We start from the raw sequence: 20,315 nt of genomic DNA on the forward strand, positions 1-20,315 counted from the left end.
AGTTTTGTGGCTCACGACGATGCCTGTCACAACAACCTGACAGCAATGTCCTGGCAAGCATCCAGTCTATTCCCAACACCTGAATGGGACTGTGCTTGTCACACACACACACACACACACACACACACACACACACACACACACACACACACACGAGAAGAGATGTGTTCCAGTAATTTATTGTACGTGTCTACTTATTGACAGCATGCTATACTGTGCTCATGGTCAGTGCTTTTAATGCTGTCCTCTGTTTATTCACCTCGGGTACCAGTTATGGACAGCCCCTTCAGCCAATGAGAGCGGACGGGGGCGGGGCTTGCGCTCAACTCTCCTCGCGCTCTGCTCGCGGGGAAATAATCAATGGGCACTCGGTCACTGCGCCGCTGCAAGTTGCGCTGGATTTCAAATCGAGCTCTACTCTGTGCCAATGCGCTCCACACGGACACCACAGCCTAGTTTCGTAGCAGACTTACTGTAAGTGCGTCGGGAGCGGACGTGTGTGCCAGAGGACACATCAAAAATCAATCAGAGAAGCGATATCGTCAGAGTCAGTTTGAAGAATGTTCAACCCGGTGGGCTGCGTGCTCGCGGCGTGGCTGCTCGCGCTCATCGTGTATCCAGGTAACGGACGCGCTGTGAACGCGGGGACTTTGTAGAGTTTTAGTGACAGGTGTATGAGTCTACTCCATCGATCGCTGACTTCCGTTTAAAAACAAAGCAATATGAAACAGTAAATGAGACAGTATTACTATAATAAGTCTCAATAGACTATTATAACTACTGTAACTAGTAATAGTGAAGCTGACTACTACTGCTGCTGCTGTTGCTGCTTTTGCTGCTGTTTTTACATTGGAAAAGAAAATATTGCTTGCACATGTTTATATTAAAGAAAGAATTTCCACTCAAGTGAAATATGTAGGCTACACAAGACCAGAATATTTTTCAGGGAAGGTTACTACTACAATTATGTCTACAGCTGCTGCTGCTGCTACTACTCTCTGCTACTAATAATTATGGCTTAGTGGATAGCACTGTCACCTTGCACCTCTGGTCTGTGTGCATGTTCTCCCTGTGCTTGGTGGGTTTCCTCCGGGTACTCCTGTTTCCTCCCACAGTCCAAAGACATGCAGGTTAGTCTAATTGGCATTCCTAAATGACCCATAGTGTGTTTGTGTGTGTGTTTAAATGACAATCGGGCATCCAGCTGGAAACCCGACCCCTTAAGTAACTGGCATAGAAACACTGGATACATCTCCAGGCTGGCGAGTATCTGTCCTTCGATGTGCCGGATGGCACGTGGGCAGACCAAAAAAAGTCTAGTAGGAGTAATTCAAATACTGCTGCTGCTGCGACTACTACAACTAATACTATTAATTATAATGCCCCTTTAAAGTGGTATTAATACAGTACTACTGTAGCTGCTACTAGTACTAGGACAGTTGTTAATATTACTATAAATACTCACACTATATTTCTATCACTACTACTAGTGCAAAAAAAAAAAGACCTACTTTTTTAACATAACTATGAAATATTGCTGCTAATAAATATTAATCAAATTAAAAAGAGAAAATAATTATGATAATAATAATTATAATTATTTTAATATAATATAATTTTAATATAATTATATAAAATAACTTTAAATAATATAATATAATTTATTATATAATTATAATTATTATCTAGCAAGGTGCATACTGTACTGTAGTACGTTTAAAGATTTACTCTTTTATTTTATCCTAAATTTTTAAAGCTATTATTATGTCCGTGTTTCCAGGTGAAGAAATATATGTTAAAGGGTGCCACCCCAGTGGAAGAAAATACTGTTTACAGTTTCAGAGTGTACAGGGAAATGTGAAATTTGCTGATGTGTGTAGATGAAAGCAGCTGCTGAAAATGGAGCAGAGGAGCCAAGGGATGGCTGATCACTCATTCATGCCTGGGTTAAACTAGAGTGTCAGGGAATTAACCTACAAAAGACTTAAGAGCTGGGGCTTTTATGCCTGGTATAACAAATTGGTTAGATGTAGCAAAAATCCATTTATATAATTTATTTATTTGTACGCTGTTGGACTTCTCAAACTTACGGAGTAATTAGTTTTAAAATTAATATATTAATTTGTGTACTTAATTTGTGTAATAACAAATAAGAGCTTTTTTTAAATTTAAGTATTGAAAGTGGTATGTAGTGACTTGTTTGTTTTTGTTTTATTTTAATAAAATTTTTTATTAGAGCCAGGAATTCCTTTCATTTATTTAAATCAGTGTATATATATATATATATAAATATAAAATATCACAAACCTGAAGGCTTCCATAAAAGTGGTAGACAATACATAAAAACCAAGTAAAGTGACATTTATACAGATTTACTGATAGTGAGTGTTGTATTAAGGGGTTCTTCTTGGTTGGCTTCTTGTTAAACCCATTAAACCATGGTTCATTCAAATGCTTTCCAATGTGAATTATCATAGGTGAAATGGGTTACTGGGTAATGGGTTAATGGGTATACCTGTTTTTTTTTTTTTTGCCAGCTTCAAACAGTTGAATTTGGAGCATCTATTTATCATATGTATATTTACTGTAAATATGTATCATGGTTGCTACACTCAGGCTGACAGAGCTCCGGTTCAACTCTGATGGGTTGCATTTGGGCATCTTTGTGTGTGCACAGAAACCAAATTTAAGAAGGGTTAAAACAGGGGTCTCAAACTGCCGGCCCGCGGGCCATTTACGGCCCCCCCTCCTCCTCCCTCTGGCCCGCAACTGTTGCCAAAAAATAGTATAATCCGACCAGCATTTTTCCCCCTAGTTTTTTCATAAAAGCTACCCCTTCATATTTAATTAGGGTTGAATTAAAAAACCGTGAATAACCGGCAATTTTAGAAGAGGTTTTGTGGCTTTAGTAGTTTTTTTTTTTGTTTGGCTGCTAACGAAAACATGTCTCTTTCCAAATCGAAAAGGAAGGTGGATGATGAACACAGACAGTTTCAAGAAAGATGGACATTGCAGTATTTTTTTGTGGAGTTTAATGGAAATGCTACATGTCTGATATGCAAGGAAAAAGTCGCCGTTCTAAAGGAATATAATCTCAAGCGCCATTACTCGACTAAACACAGCGAACAATATGATAAGTACCAGGAAGACGATAGAAAAAAACGAGCTACGCGGTTGCAGAGCGAGCTAACGTCCCAGCAAAGCCTTTTCCATAAAGCCAAAAAGGACGCTGATGCTGCAGTTGAAGCAAGTTATGTGGTGAGTGAGTTGATCGCTAAAGCAGGAAAGCCATTCACTGAAGGGCAGTTTATAAAGGATTGCATGTTGAAAGTCGCTGATATTCTATGTCCAGAAAAAAAGAGCTTGTTCAACCATCTCTCTCTATCGGCAAACACCGTAGCAGAGCGTATTAGCGAGTTATCCAATGACATTTATGATCAGTTACGCGACAAAGCTCGAGTTTTCACTACATACTCTGTGGCGCTTGACGAAAGCACAGACAAAACCGACACTGCTCAGCTAGCTATTTTCATCAGGGGTATTAATGACCAATTTGAAATAACGGAAGAGTTGCTGAGTTTATGTCCAATGCATGGCCGCACATCAGCCAAAGATATATTTCATCAGCTTTGTGATGCAATTGATCGCGCTGGTTTGCCGTGGAACAGACTGGTAGGTATTACCACTGATGGCGCCCCGTCTATGACAGGCAAAAAAAACGGACTGGTAGCGCTGGTACAAAGAAAGCTGGAAGAGGAAAATGCAGATCCAGCAGTTGTTCTGCACTGCATTATACACCAGCAGGCACTGTGCTGTAAATGCTTGAAATATGAACATGTCATGTCTGTTGTCCTGAAATGTATCAATTACATCAGGTCAAGGAGTTTACAGCACCGCCAGTTTCGCGCCTTTTTAGAAGAAATTGAGGCAACATATGGTGATGTACTTTACTTTACTGAAGTGCGCTGGCTCAGCAGGGGAAATGTCTTGAAGAGATTTTTTGAATTAAGAGCAGAGGTGAAGAGATTCATGGAAGATGGCAGAATGGATGTTCCTGAATTTGATGATCCTAAATGGGTCATGGACCTTGCATTTCTAGTGGACATAACACAGGAGTTAAACATCCTCAACCTGAAGCTCCAGGGGCCTGGTCAGCTCATCACAGCAACATATGAAAGTGTGAAAGCCTTCTCCACAAAACTAAGATTATGGAAAACTCAGCTTTCTGCAAAAAACCTCAGTCATTTCACAACATGCAGATCTCTTGTGGAGAATGGCACAGTATTCAGTGGTGATGAATATGCCTCTGCTATTGAAAACCTACTGCAGGAATTTGATCAGCGTTTTGCTGACTTCAAGGCACACCGTGACACTTTCCAGCTGTTTGCAGACCCCTTCTCAGCTGATGTGGAGAGTGTTCCAAGTGTTTTGCAAATGGAACTGATTGAGTTGCAGTGCAAGAGTGAGCTAAAAACTAAATTCAGAGAGGCACAAGGAAAAGTAGACAGGACTGAACAGTTTCTGAGAGAATTACCTCCATGCTTCCCAGAGCTGTCCAAAGTGTTCAGTCGGGTAATGTGCCTTTTTGGAAGCACATATCTGTGTGAGAAACTTTTCTCAACTATGAACTTCAATAAATGCAAGTACAGGTGTAGGCTTAGTGATGCCCATCTCCAAGCTGTACTCAGGGTTTCAACTGTGACCTCCATTAGGGCAAACGTGGCACAGTTGTGTGAGCAGAAGCGCTGCCAGGTGTCTGGCAAGAAATAGAATATTGTGCAAATGTTTTCGTTGCATTTTGAATTCCTGCAATATTGTTAGTTCTTTAAGATTGTTGATTCTTAGTTATTAAAGTTAAAATAAAGTAAGTTAAAGGATTTGCAAACTGTTAAAAACTAATATATAAAACAATGTAGAGACACTGTTTACATTTTTTGTTTGACAGTATAATAATGTAATTTAAATTAAATGAGAGCTAATGTCTAAATAAGTAAAGAAAATTGACAGAAATATTGTGCTTTCTTGTTGTGCTTGAATGTTAAAAAGGCCCTCGTATGTGATGTCAATAACAGCAGTGGCCCCCAAACAACTTGAGTTTGAGACCCATGGGTTAAAAGCATCTCAACTGTCTTATGCTGTCCTTGGACTGGATAGTTAAGGAATAGCTACATCCTAGTGAACATCAGGCTTTCAAAAATTTGATGTAGTTTTTTTTTTTTATATACCTACCTATTTTTTTTATAATAATTTTACTCAGTCTGTTATAATGTAATGCAATTGTGAATCATAAGGCAATGATTTAATATTTTGCGATATTGCTGAATTTAATAGGATATTAAGCAATTCTATTTAGTGGACTTGGATTGATATTTGACCAACATTGTTCAGAATCTGGTGTAGGCTTACAGATGCTAATGTAGGCTAACAGATGCTAATGTAGAAAAGGACTATTTTAAGGATCAAATTACAATGCTATCCTGTTTACATACTGTAGCAGTTTAAAACTATTCGTTTGTTACATACAAGTTGTGTGTTATTTTTATATTAATCAAGTTTACAACCAATTACAGTACAGTATATTGTCAAAAGTATGTGGACACCTGATTATGTGCCCATATGTTGTTCTTTTTCAAACTTTCGCCAAAATGTTGGAAGCACACAGTTGCACCTGTGTACTGAATTATTACAATACAAACCTGTTCCAGCATGACAGTGCCCCTGTGCACAAAGCAAAGTCATTCAAGAGGCCCAAAGGCAAACTAAATCTTGAATGGGATGTTGCAAAAGCATATATTGTTGTGATGGCTGTCCACAAATTATTGGCCGTATAATTTATAATCAATAATACAGTAACTGGTGAATGATAGCTACCTTGAGTTATTTCAGTTGTTGCCTTTTCAATAGGTGTATCAGTTTAAATCTTCTAATCATTTCACCTTTACTACATTCTCATTTAAATGGAAAGGACAGTACACTCCCTCACAAGCTATATATGTTAAACGTCTGCAAGGACACATGGGAGAATTGGATTGTCTGACATTTGCATTGAAAGACCAGACATGGCTGAACTTTGAAAACAATTCTGAAAATAATCTTATTAGCTTCCTTCTTGGGTGTGTTGGGTTAATTGAAATAATTAAGTCATTTCATGTGGTTAATCCCATACTTTGGCAATATATTGGCACTATTAAATATTATTAAGTATGATATAATATTAGTGATCTAATAAATGTAGCAATTAGCTTTAAATTATATTATTTAGATTTAAATCTGTCTGTAATACAGAATATGGTTTAGATTGTGGTTACAGGTTTAATGGCTGTGATACTGCTTATCATACACTACCACTAGATTCACATGTCTGTGCCATTAGTTTTAATTGTTGTGTGCTTTGTTATGGTTAATGAGTTCAGGATTCTACAGATCAATATTTTGCTCCCTCAGCTTTCTGTGACACAAAGAGTCTGGAAACAATGCTGGCTCTCCACTGCAGATAAACCATTGCATAATGAGTCAATGGAAAGTGTATAAATATGCAGCATGTCTCTTCAAATGTAATTGCAGTTAGAATCATACAATTCACATGACACATAAATAAAAAAATATATATATATTATTATTATTTTTTAATTCTCAGTATTAAGTTTAAGAGTTATAATACATATCAGATTTACTCCCTGATCTTTTGCCTGTTGATAACTTGTTGCTTCCTAAGGACTTTATAGATTGTGTAATATTTATTTACTGTACAGCATCTAAAAGTACATAACTTTTTTCTTCCCCATTAATAGATTTATTAATCAAACTGATGGGTAACGGACCTGTTTGCACAAATGCAGGTTGTTTCTGTTCAGTGATCTAAACGGTTTCCACCATGGTGAACAGTTTTTTTTTCATCCATTCTAAGTGGTAAAATACAGTATCTCAGAATATTGGAATAATTCAATAAAACACTTTTGGGAAGATATAGGGGTACTCAGCAAGGGAATTTTTTATATATTTTTAGCATTGTTAGTGTCAAGCAAAGATGGATACATATCAGATATCTTTTGTTTGGACACAGCTTCTCATTCAATGTGTTTTCATGACCATTTACATTGATAGATTCTCACTGAAGGCATCAAAACTGTGAATGAACACGTGGATTTATGTACTTAACAAAAAAAGTTAAAATAACTGAAAACATGTTTTATATTCTAGTTTCTTCAAAATAGCCACCCTTTGCTCTGATTACTGCTTTGCAAACTCTTGGCATTCTCTCGATGAGCTTCAAGAGGTAGTCACTTGAAATGGTTTCCAACAGTCTTTGAGGAGTTCCCAGAGGTGTTTAGCACTTGTTGGCCCATTTTTCCTTCACTCTGCGGTCCAGCTCACCCCAAACCATCTCGATTGGGTTCAGGTCCGGTGACTGTGGAGACCTTTTTACATAGTACATAACTCCACATGTGTTAAATGGTCATGAAAATAAAGAAAACACATTGACAGATAGATGAGGAGGTGTGTCCAAACTTTTGGCCTGTACTGTGTATATATATATATATATATATATATATATATATATATATATATAGTTATCTTTTACTATGGAAATACAATAAGACAATCCAAAGAACTATTAGTATTATTTATATATACACAATACACCAGCTACTTCATTAGGTACATCTTGCGAGTACTGTGTTGGACCCCCTTTTGCCTTCAGTACTGGCCTAACTACCGAATTCCAAAGTTGCTCTATTGGACTAAGATCTGGTGACTGTGGAAGCCATTTAAATACAGTGAATTAATTGTCATGTTCAGGAAACCAGTTTGAGATGATTTTAGCAGTTACATTTAAATGATGATCATCATCAGAGAATCATCAGACCAGGCAACATTTTTCCAATCTTGGTTGAGCACATGTGAATTGTAGCCTCAGCTTCCTATTCTTTAGTGACAGAAGTGGGACATGGTGTGGTCTGTAGTCCATCTGTTTTAAGGTTTTGGGTGATGTGCATTCAGAGATTTCCCATACCTTGGTTTTAACCAGATGTTGCCTTTCTTTCTGTTTGAACTAGAGAAGTGCTGCTCAAGAGATATTTGCTCATTTTCAGGCCATTGTCTGTAAACCATAGATATAGTTGTGCATGAAAATCCCAGTAGAGAACAGTTTCTAAAATACTCAGACCAGCCACATTTAAAATCACCTGAATCACCCTTCTTCCTGATTCTGCTGCTTGGTTTAAACTTTAGCAGACCATCTTCACCATGTCTACATATCTAAATGCATTGAGTTGCTTCCATGTAATTGGCTGATTAGATATTTGCATTAATAAGCAGTTCAACGGGTGTACCTAATGAAGTGGCTCGTATATATAGAGAATATGTAGATTATTATATTAATTAAAAATATTTGTATAATATGTATCAAGGGTCCCTAAAGCATTGCAAAACAAACTACTACTAGAGTGCATTCAGCACTCATTTTACCAATGGATTTTAGTCGGGGCTGGACCTCACGTAAAATTTGTCAATGTAATTAAAGGTTTTTTATATTTCATATAAATAATCTAACTCATTGTAAACTTTTTGTACCATGTAGATTCAACAGGATTCAGGCAAAATATGTGAGGTTAAATTCTCCTTGAATGCTTGCATGCTTTGAGTGTCTTTACTCCCCAATGAATATGTGCCACCAGCCTGTCCAATAAAATAATCATATTATTTTGACCTTGCCAGAGGTGCTGAATGTGCCTTGACACACTCATCACCAGTTCTCTTGCTCTTTCCCTCTTTCACTGCTTCATGTGCTTGTATGATTTAAGGAGCAGATGCACGTTTGTGGCAAATCAGTTGGCTCAGCAAAAATCCTGCTCTGCTGCACTGAGCAGTGTCAGAAAATAAAAGCAAATAGCAATGTACTATCTTTATGTTTTCTACAGTTAGATAAGCATTTGCTTATTTACCCTGGCAAAGCTGAAGGCCAAAGGGGAGGAAGAGGGGTGCCAGAAAGACTGAGCTGCAGATGCCAGGCCCATATGCCATCGTGCAGGTCTGTGCCCTTGAAGAGCCGCATGTTTTGTTGAGCAGGGTCATTTGGTTCCAAGGCTGTAGACTAGTGATGCAAAGGTCTTTTCATCAGGCAGAATTTTTATATGATATATGGTAATTAGCATAGCATTTGGATGATGTTATTTGGGCACATCCAGTGTTAGACAAGTGGTACAGCATTGTCTGTGCAACTCTACACACATGTGGCTTACACACACACATGTACTTCACTTCACTACAGCAGTGACAAGGTTCATCTTACTGCTAAACAAATTTTTCCATAATGATTTAATATACTATTAACTATATATGGAGTATTAGCCTTTTAGGAAACAATGATATCCAAATATGAGTACACTATTCAGGTTGAACAAATAACAAGTTATATATGGCGATATGGACTGTACTGGAGGTGTACTGTATTTATTTTTTAGAGAGTTTCTTAGAAACATTCATAGCACATCTTATTGGGATAAGAGCGGTAATTTATGCCTGAGATCCTATAGGGTGCAACAAAAACTTTTAGAACTGACTGAATTGCTTTGATACTATCGAGTATTAAAAAAATGCCTTTTGATCTGGTACAAATGTTTGAGACATACAGTAAGGAGTACATCTCATCAACGTTAGGACAATAAGAATGCACTATGCCAATAACAATGCCCAGACATAGGGCTCACATGTAAAGTACCAGACACAAGTTTGGATTTATTTTCTACTTTCTAGAACAATACTGGATGAAATTGCACAAATGGCATTACGAAATTAGGTAATAATAGCAACAACAACAACAACAGTAATTTGTTATTTTAAGACACACAGTTCAGCTTTTCTGGGATAGTTCATGCAAAAAGATTATTGTCAAGTTTATTTGCCAAACTCATCAAGCAACACCATGAAACTGCCTCTCATGAATACCATCCCAGGAAAGAAGACCAAAACATATCTCTGCTATAGAGGAGAAGTTCATTTAGAGTTATCAGACTCAAAAATCACCAATTAACAAACACCACCTCAGATTAGAGCAACTATGAAGGCTTTACAGAGCATAAATAGCACACATCTCAATATAACTTATTTAAAAGAGATTATGTATTATTTAGAATCTTTCAGGATTGTTTTACCATGTAGAAAGTAATAAAAACAATCAGGAAAGTCTATGGAATTAACTGTCAAAACTTTGTATTTTGAGAACCTTAACTATGGTGTGCATCAAATAGTAGTTGTAAAAATGTCTACACAATGAAATGTATGGCTCAATTTTAACATCCCTGATGTTTTCATTAGTGTGCAATGCAATACATACAAACACAACATTGCTGCCAAGAGTGAAAAGGTAATGAAATTAATAAAATTCTTGAATGTGAGTGGAATAAATTTAAGGGCAGAAAGTTGCCTAGTGTCAAACTGCAAAAAGAATAAACGAAAGCCATCTTTCTGTCATTTTAACTAATGTTACAACTGATCACAACTTATCACAACTTATCCGATATTACTGAGGACAGCGCTATGACAGCACTATAACTTAACACTTATCAAACAAAAATGTATTGTTTACTACATTTAATATTATTTTAAAAAGTTTGGTGCCAGTGACTTAAACTGGGACAACCAAGTAACCTTGAATATTGTTCGAATGTAGCTTTTGCTTATAGCTACCAATAGCTAACTAAAACAAAAGCAGAACCTTATACAATTAGTGGTTTATGAGGTACAGTAGCTGTCTTTTTTTTCTTTTTTTTCCAATTACGCCCTGCGCAGGTGGACTGGGGATGATTAAGGTTCTACTAAGAAATTAATTATGAACTATGAATTTAAACCACCTCAAATTCTGTTAAATAGGTTTATTTTTAATGATGTAAAACTGCTTTGAGTAATGCAGAATGTAATTTACTTTTTATTAAAATGGATCTTTTAAAATTGCTATTCAAAAAGCACCATTATCTGTGTCTAGGTATTGGTATAGGTAGTGGTATTGAAAATTCTTAAATTTACCCAGCCTTAATAACTCCAGTAGGCCTGCACACTCTATAGTTGAGACCAATTATGCATTTAAGTGCAGCTGTGGTTGCGGAAGTGTCAGGTCCAGAATTCACACATCATGCTGACTGTGATACCATTTTTACATTTTTCCAAATTTTAACATCTGTAGATGGATTGTATATTTTAAAACAAATGAATAAAAAATCCAGTTTAGGCCATGCCCAATTTTAAATGGTTTTTGATTTTTGATTTACATTAACTGGTATCTCAAGCACAAAATAATTACAATATGCTGATATAGACATTGTACCTATAGTATTCATTAAAGGTCACTTTCAGGTATTACGTGAAATTTACTTTTTTGATAATTTTTTACCCTCACATACAGTAGGTCTCCATTCTGTGTGTGTACACACACCAAATATGAGAAAAAATATTACCCTGGTGTACAGCTCCTCTCAGAATAACCTTTTACATTGCTTCGCTGTGCAACATTTCAATTTCTGACTCTGTGAAGAGCAGCATGTCACAGCTAAAAGCAAAGCAGGATCAATACTCTGTTGTTGGCTGTACAAAAGAAACTAAATTCTCTTTTCCTTTGGTTAAACGATGACACAGTGGATTTCACTTATTTACTCTGGAAATATTACCTACGTTACGTGTTGCATATGTGTAATCAGCGTTTTGCATTGGATTGCTTGCTCAAAGAGGGACAGATCAGTGCTGGGTTCCCTACAAAACTCAGTTTCTCAAAAGTGGATAAATTCTGACAGTCTGTAACCTAACTTTGGATTAGGGTTGGGTACCAAAACCCGGTGCCAATACGGCACCGGTACCTATATAACCGGTATGTACCGGACCTAAACAGAACGCGAATTTCGGTGCGTCATTTCGGTGCCACTTAAATGCCTGCACTGTCGATTGAAATATTTGCTCTCTGGATTCATATATTTTTGTGAATTTAAAGTTTATTAGATTTAATAAAAAAATTAAAAGCACGAATCATCAGGAAATGAGAGACCATCCGATATGCGCGTGAATGCAGTAACTAACATTACACTAACGTTACCGCTATCTTAGCTTGCTAAATTAAACTTTCGTTAAAATGCCTAAAACTGAACAGTCAAAAGAGTGATTCCGACACCGCGACGTGCAGATATTTTACAGCAGTTGCGTGTAAAGGGGGAAACACGTAAAATCTAATGAAACATTTGAGGGTACACGGAATAAACTTAAAAGCAGAGGGATGCACCGTGATTGACAGCTTGTGGACAACAGCTGGCACTATCGGTGTGGGTGACCCCAGCCTCTACCAACAGTAGCAAAAAGGAGTCCACCGATTATGATGACGACAGCAGCCTTTTCGCAGGTTAGTAGTAGGCTAATGTAATGTTAATTACAAAATGCAAATCTTGCATTCATGCTAACAAATGGTCAAACGATTTGTAAAATACTAATGTAACATGAATTCCGTTTATAATTATGGCTTTCCAGCTAGTACTAGTAGTACTACAACAGTACTTATATATTCATATATACTTTAAACTTTTAAGCATTCAATTTTTTGTTCAATAAAAATGTGTTTTTGACAGGCTCATTTGAGGCTAATGTGGTTAACAATAGCTTGTATAACTTTGGGTAATTTCTTAAAATAGTCCGTCAACTTTATCAAAGTATCAGGTTTGAGAGGGGTAACTACAGATACTACTGAAAACAGGCGAAGAAAAAATAGGGGTTCCAACAGCACCTGATCCATGTACAGTATTTAAATTTCTGATGACAACCTCAGCGGTAACTTAAGTGATCTTAAGTCAAAGTCATTCATGTTTTTTCCCTTTATGAAATCACTCTTAAGTATTTGCTTGTTTGAATATTTTTTTATTGGCCAGAAAGTGTATTTATTTTTATTTACTGTATACTAAATAGTAGATCCTCAAACAAACATACACTGCCAGGCAATAAAAAAGGCAGAACACCGATTGGACACTCTGATTTCATTGGACCATCTTTCGCCTTGATTACAGCTGTGGTATTTGTTTTGATAAGATTATGCAATGTCACAACATTTATTTACATTCAGAATTACATAAATTTCTCTCTAAGTTCTTGTATTGATGACGATAGATTCGGAATGCTGTGTAAAGCCTTCTCCAGCACCTGCCAATGATTCTCAATGGGGTAAAGGTCTGGACTCTGGGGTGGCCAATCCATTTGAGAAAATTATGTCTTATGATCCCTGAACTACTCTTTCACAATGGGAGCCCAATGAATCCTGGCATCGACATCTTGGAATATGCCCATGCCATTAGGGAAGAAAAAAGCAATTGATAATTTAGTTAATAGTAAATTAGAATATTCAGGTAGGCAACTGACCTCATTTTTAACATTGCTGACCCTTTGCATAACACTGCTTGCATGGTAGGCACTAGGCATTGATGGGTGTATCACTTCATCTACCCCCCTTTTACCATGATGCATCCATCACTTTTGTACAGGGTAAGTCAAGGCTCATCAGACCACATTACCTTTTTCCAATGCTCCATAATCCATTCTTCATACTCTCTGGCAAATTGAAGCCTTTGTAAACTCTTACAAATAAAAAAAAAAATCACTGTAGGATAAACTGTGTCCAAACTTTTGACAGGTAACATGTACAAACACACACGCATAGTATAAGTTTATTAGAATGACTAGCTGTCATGCTAATAAAAATGATACTGCCATTTTTTAGCACCTCAGAATAGAGCCCAAAATGTTTCTGATTCTGTCACACAATTCCTAATTTTTCAACCAAAATATATATTGCACTTAAGGTAAAAAAAACAAAAAAACAAAGCGCTACAATGTTTTTTTATTATTATTATGGAACTCTTAAAGTAAATAACATAAACATGCGGCACAGCATGGCTTACTCCAAAAAGGTATGAAACTTTTGAAGTTTTAAAGATATATGGACAGATCATTGTATGTTTATTCTTCCTGTGGGAAGTTTAAAACTAGTTTGTCTCATATGTTTTGAAACTGTGGTGCTAATTAAAAATAAAACATGGGCCGTTATAGCAAACATATCCACAGCGGGCCGAGGTGAGGGCATGTGAAATACATGAACTGAGAGTGTAATGCATTTTTATGTGCTAAAATCAAAATGTTGTGTAAAGTGATGTTATTAACAGTCATGTGCTGGATGTAATCTTCTACTTTAAACAGGAAGTGTATTTGGCTAATGAGGAAAGAAGTACAACTCGGCAGAAACAAGGCATAAGATACTCAACCTTAGGCAGAGTATTCTGCCGTAGAAACAGATAGGCAGTCATGTACATGGACGTCAACTTGAAATAACAATGTCATGAATTATATGAGCTGTTCATCTTATTTTTAGCTTTAGCCTTTTAACTATTTCTAAAAACTCTTTACCCGTCAATGAAGGGTACTAATGCTAGTGTGAAATAAATCATCTGCACTCTTTTAAAAAAAAAAAAAAAAAAAAAAAAAAGAGGCATAAGTAGAAAGGAAAGAAAAAATACAGACTGCATCCCTGAAACAGCTTCTTTTTTTAACAAGAGCAAAAATGGAAACAAACACTCCCAACAAGTCCTCAAACCATCCATATTCTGAATTCCCACCGCCTCCCTACTTGGGAGTTAGAATGGATCAGTCACAGCAAAAGTCTTTGTGATCTCCAAGCAACACATGGGGTAAGTGGGCCAGATACTGTATGTGAGTCCCAACTGACCTGTCATGAGCAGCAACATTCTGCTGTTAATGTGTGCAATTTTTTGAGACCCTTCCTGAAGGTCTCTGCAGCTGGGAAACAGAGGCCTGCTTTGTGTTAGACCGTCCAGAGTACAAGCGGAGTGACCCAGATTGTGCCGTGTACCTGGGGAGAGTGTCCTTCACCACAGGTGGTTCAACTTGTCTCACTGAAATAGTATCTCTTGTGAATCAATAAGGTTTCAGATGGTCATAGCGAATGACTTTTGCCCGATCCTGAGGATGGCTAAGATCAAACATGTACAGTATGTGAGCCCTTTTTCATCTGATGAGATGATTTTGCAATGGCCAGTCGAGTTGGCGTCAAGTTTCTTTTAGTAGTGTAGTGGCATCATTTATCCACACCAGGTCTCCACGTTTATAAGGTGCAAAGCATACCTTTTGGTTAAAGTAGTACTCTTTTTCTTCCAATGAGAGTGAATGGCCTGAAAAGCCGCATCAAGCCAATTTACGAGTTCTTAGCCATAATTTTATGGAGTACCTGGCATTCCCAGTGATGAAAGATTCCAACTAGCAGGTAAACGAGGCTCTCTACCGTAAGCCAGAAAATAAGGTAAATAACCAGTACTTGGTGTGGTGCAGAGTTAAATGATTCCTAAGTTATACTACGTACTGATGACAAATAGTGATCCCAGTCACCACCATTCCAATGAATGAATTGTGCCGATTGTTCTCAGGTCCTGTTAAACCTCTCAACCATTCCGTATCAGAAAATAGTTCCTGAATAAATCTCTTACTTAATCGTTATGTTACTATCACGCCCACTGATCTGACTAAGCAAAAGCATTAATATATTTAGCAAAATGATCTTGTACTACAAGAACATTTCTATGTCCAGCTGAAAAAAGAAGGAGATCGGTAATGTTTGTGCACACAAACTGAAATGGCCTTTGCAAGAGAGCTCTTATGGATTGCAAGAGAGCTCTGTGTCATGGCATAGGTTTCCTGTATGCCTGTGGTACAATCAATATCAGACCTCATATGTAGCTAATAACACAGTTAAAGCTTTTTTAAAAGTGCACTGTAATGGCCAGAACTAGGATTGTCATGAAGAAAATTCTAAGTCTGGTTGACAAGTGCCAATGAACTTAACACTTGTTAGACAACTGAGTTGCTTGGTGACCTATACACTTTTCTACAGAGCTGGTCATTACACTTTACAAGTTCCGGGACTGGCCACCAAAGCTTCTTTACACTCTCGGAAATAAAGATACGTTTTGTACCAATGAAAGTAAAAAACATTGTCTTTTAGGCAGTACCTTTCAAGGGCACATAATTGCACCTTAATATAGAGAAACAAATTCTGTATGTACCATCAGGGACATTATTTGTACCATGGGCAACCAAAATGTACCTTTTGTTTGATTGTTTTTGTACCTTAATCAAAGGTACAAATCTTGTCCTTGAAGTGACGAGCCCTTTTGTATCTTAATGCTGTCTAATGTGTTCCTTTTAGTAATGTTCCTATTGAATAAGATGTTCGATAAATTTTTTATTAGTGACTATGAAAATATGTCAAATGCATATGTTTGAACATTGCCTTAGAATAAAGTAAAATATTCTGTAAAAAATAAATCTTTCAGGTTTACAGTACAATAAACAGATCTTTATAAACACTTCTATTAGCTGAAAAACCTTTCACAAAATACAATCACACAATCATATGGTACAGTATATAAAATACAATTTTCCATCTACAATATCTCTTCACAGTACAATTTAAACTACCTACGTTCCTCTATTTGTATAGCGCTTTTTGCAATTGACATTGCCGCAAAGCAGCTTTACACAATCAAAAGAATTATTTAAGTTTGTATGAAATGTGAATGTGTATGAATCAAAATGATCAGTTTGTCCCTGGTGAGCAAGCCGAGGGCGACGGTGGCAAAGAAATACTCCCTGAGATGGTAATAGGAAGAAACCTTGAGAGGAACCAGACTCAACAGGGAACCCATCCTCATTTGGGTAAAACAGAAAGCAGTAAATGATCTGCATTTATACAGTGTGTAGGGTGGGAGGCAGTTCAGCTATAATAGCTGATGTTAATTGATGTTAATATGGAGTCCAGGTAGTTATTGAAGACTCAGGTAGACTTGTAGGAAGTTTTAGTCCTGAACTATCGAACTGTCAAGTCCCCAGAGAAACAGTTGCCAACACCAGTCGAGGCCAGAACCGTCTTCTAGGTAGAGAGAATCATCCCCAGACACGAGACGCATCCCAAAGAGACACACGGGGCATCCATGTGACGAGATCTTCAGCCAGAAGCGGGGCACCAGGACGGGTCAGACAGGTCCAGAGGGCAGAGGGAGTCTGGATCGCTGGCAGCTCAGGAACGACATGTGTAGCTCGACAGAGAGAGAGAAAGAGTGAAAGGGGGAGACAGAGGGAGAGAGAAAAGAGAAAGAGGGGGGAAAGAGAAGAAGAGGAGAGATGGCAGTTAGGTATGTCACAGTCACACAATGTATAATGTGAATGTATATTAACTGTAGAGTGCAAGCAGAGACTCCGGCAGGACTAACTATGACAGCATAACTAAAAGGGAGAGCCAGAAGGAAACACAGACATAAGGGCTTTCTGAGATGTAAAGCAAACAATCACCTCACCGTCAGCAAACCTGAGTGATCAATGAGAGTGAGGAAGACAGCATCTAAACATACCAGTTCACCATAATACTCTACGTCCATGAGTCCCCCAGATCTGCTCCTTTACCTATGGCAAATCTATTTATAAAAATGCTTGGCTAAATAAATAGGTTTTTAGCCTGGACTTAAACACTGAGACTGTCTGAGTCCCGAATACTATTTGGAAGACTATTCCATAACTTTGGGGCTTTGTAAGAAAAAGCTCTGCCCCAGCTGTATTTTTCATAATACGGTACTGACAAGCAGCCTGCATCCTTTGATCGAAGTAGGCGTGGCGGTTCGTAAGACACTAGCAGTTCGCTCAGGTATTGCGGCGCGAGACTATTTAATGCTTTATATGTCAAGAGTAGTATTTTAAAATCAATGCGAAATTTCACAGGGAGCCAATGGAGTGAAGATAAGATAGGGGTGATGTGCTCATATCTTCTAGTTATAGTGAGGACTCTCGCTGCTGCATTCTGGACTAGCTGAAGCTTGTTTATGCACCTAGCTGAACAACCAGACAGTAAGGCATTACAATAGTCCAACCTAGAGGTAATAAAAGCATGAACTAGTTTTTCTGCATCGTTAACGACAATATATTTCTTATCTTGGCAATATCTATTTTACTAATATACATCTGGTGCCAACATACAAGCAGTCATTAACCATATACAGGTCAGGTGCCTGGTAGTCCAGTTTCTCTCCTGGCATCATGTAAAACAAAAAGTTGTCATTTAATACATAAAATGCATAAAAATGAGAATCAAATGATTGTGGGAGCAACAGTTTTCCACACAGTATTCACAACGTATCCAAGTTGGAAACATACTTAACCTGAAAGTATGTAGGAACTTCCTCTGTATTCACAACATCAATAACAAATACATCTTTGGTTGTGCATTTTACATTTTAGTTTAGTTATTTTAAAATAAAAATCCTGTCATAATTTATTCACCCTCATGTTGTTCTAAACTTGTATGAGTTTCTTTTTTCTACTGAATAAAAATGAGAATTTTTGAAAAAAAATAATAAATGATGGTAAGCACACAGTTGATGGTGCACATTGACTTTCACAGTAGGAAAAGTAAATACTATGGAAGTACTATTGATGCTACCCACTAACTGTCTGCTTAATTGTACTAGTTACTGTCTGTCTTTGTCATTTGTTGTACACATTTTTAATTCAAAAGATAAAACTTCCCTTCAAATCTCCTCTTTTCTTCGTCAGATAATTCCATTACAGCCTTTATTAATTTTATTAGCAGTACCACAGACGACAACAAGGATAAAGCCATGGTGTGTGTTGTGGTCTCAATCTGCTTCCGTTCTGACTGAAACCCCTCTAACAACAGCAGTGACTTCATAGCTTTTGCTATTCCCAGCTAAAAGTTCTGACGTGTCCTGACATTTGTGTATTTTTCATTTACTAATAAACATATAAATGGTTAAAGTCTGATAACACTATATTCAGCACAAACTAGGCTATGGTATTATGTGACCATGTGTTTATTTTGGAAAAAAATAACTCCAAATGGTTATTGAAAACAACAAAGTCACTGAAATAAGGCCACAGAACACATTCATAACATTTGTGTACAAGACTTTTTTTTAAATAGATCTTGTAGCTCAGGTAAGTGACAGGCAAAAGAAGCTCACTCTTAGACCCTGTATATTACCTACTCACTCACAATAAAAATGTCTAGGATTGAGAGGAGAGGGACGCAGATGACCTTATACGTAAAAGGCACATTTATGACATAAATATGGCTGTGCAAAAGCAGACATGGTTCAAACTGCCAACAGGAATAGTGCACAATGAAAAAAGGGTGTTACATTTGTAAACACTGACTCTTATGTCCTATACACAGTCATACATCTTGAAAAGCAATTTAACTGAAGACATAAGTGAACATTGCATACCTTGCATCTCCACTGTGTTTTTTTTGCTGTTTACTATGCACTGCTTTGCAATGCACACAGACCCTGTGGCCAAAAGTGGCAACATTGCTGGCATCTGAGGTCAGTTCATGTGCTAGTTGTATGCAGTCACAGGCCCAGACAGATACTTATTGTGTGTCCATTCACTTTAAAAATATAAGAGATCCATCCCGAATCCAGACACCAATCAAGCGTCATTATCACTTTGTGTTTTTTATGAAATAGTGATGGGCTGCCTGTATCTTCCCTGCTTGTTTGCATTTGCTTGCAACAGGTGGCTGATCATTTTACTGTTAATGATCATTTTTAACTGTTTATAAAAAAAAAAAGAAAAGAATAACATGAGCATAATAACACAATAAAACAAGTGTCTGTATATTATCATCAGTCACTAATGACCATGCATAAGGACAAGCTTTTTACAACCTTTTGTAGTGCAATACATCTTATACTTTTTATTTTGTACATTTGAATATAATGAACATCTTTTAGCTACATAAGGCAGTATTTTGAAGTGTTTAAACATTACAGATAGCAGTGTAATAATCTAACCAAAAACTGAAACAAATACCATAAGCTAAAGCTACCTAAAACTGGGTGAAATACATTAGAACATTTACATCACAGCTGACATTGACAAACTACATATGGCATTAGTTTAGCCACTGTGAGCTAACACGTTTGTGTTAAATTACATAAGGCAGTATGTTAACATGATTAGCAGTGTTACTGTTGTAGAGAATACTCTGAGGCTTAGGTTTTGGTTGCAGAAGATAACAGCTTTTATTGCTGATGAAAACATTTAGTGTATTTAAAGTCTTCCAGAAGTATTTTTTTTATAAATATCACAATATATGTTTTATTTTTACATAATTTATTAAAGTAGTTTTAATTTACCTGTTATACTAATTAATATTTTAAACTAATTATTAGAAAAACACTATTGCTATTACTATTTAATGTACAGCA

General features: G+C 36.9%; 1 protein-coding gene across 1 annotated transcript in view; it reads left to right on the plus strand.

The window, feature by feature from the left end:
* Positions 1–400: 400 nt before the first annotated feature.
* opcml (opioid binding protein/cell adhesion molecule-like) overlaps positions 401–20,315 on the plus strand; it is a 263,049-nt gene continuing 243,134 nt past the window's right edge. The window contains exon 1 of the mRNA XM_053476148.1: positions 401–621. Within this exon, the coding sequence (XP_053332123.1) occupies positions 561–621 (61 nt within the window). The 5' untranslated portion in view covers positions 401–560. The remainder of the gene's footprint in view (positions 622–20,315) is intronic.

Source organism: Clarias gariepinus, chromosome 17, assembly GCF_024256425.1.
Source record: "Clarias gariepinus isolate MV-2021 ecotype Netherlands chromosome 17, CGAR_prim_01v2, whole genome shotgun sequence".
Classification (NCBI taxonomy): domain Eukaryota; kingdom Metazoa; phylum Chordata; class Actinopteri; order Siluriformes; family Clariidae; genus Clarias; species Clarias gariepinus.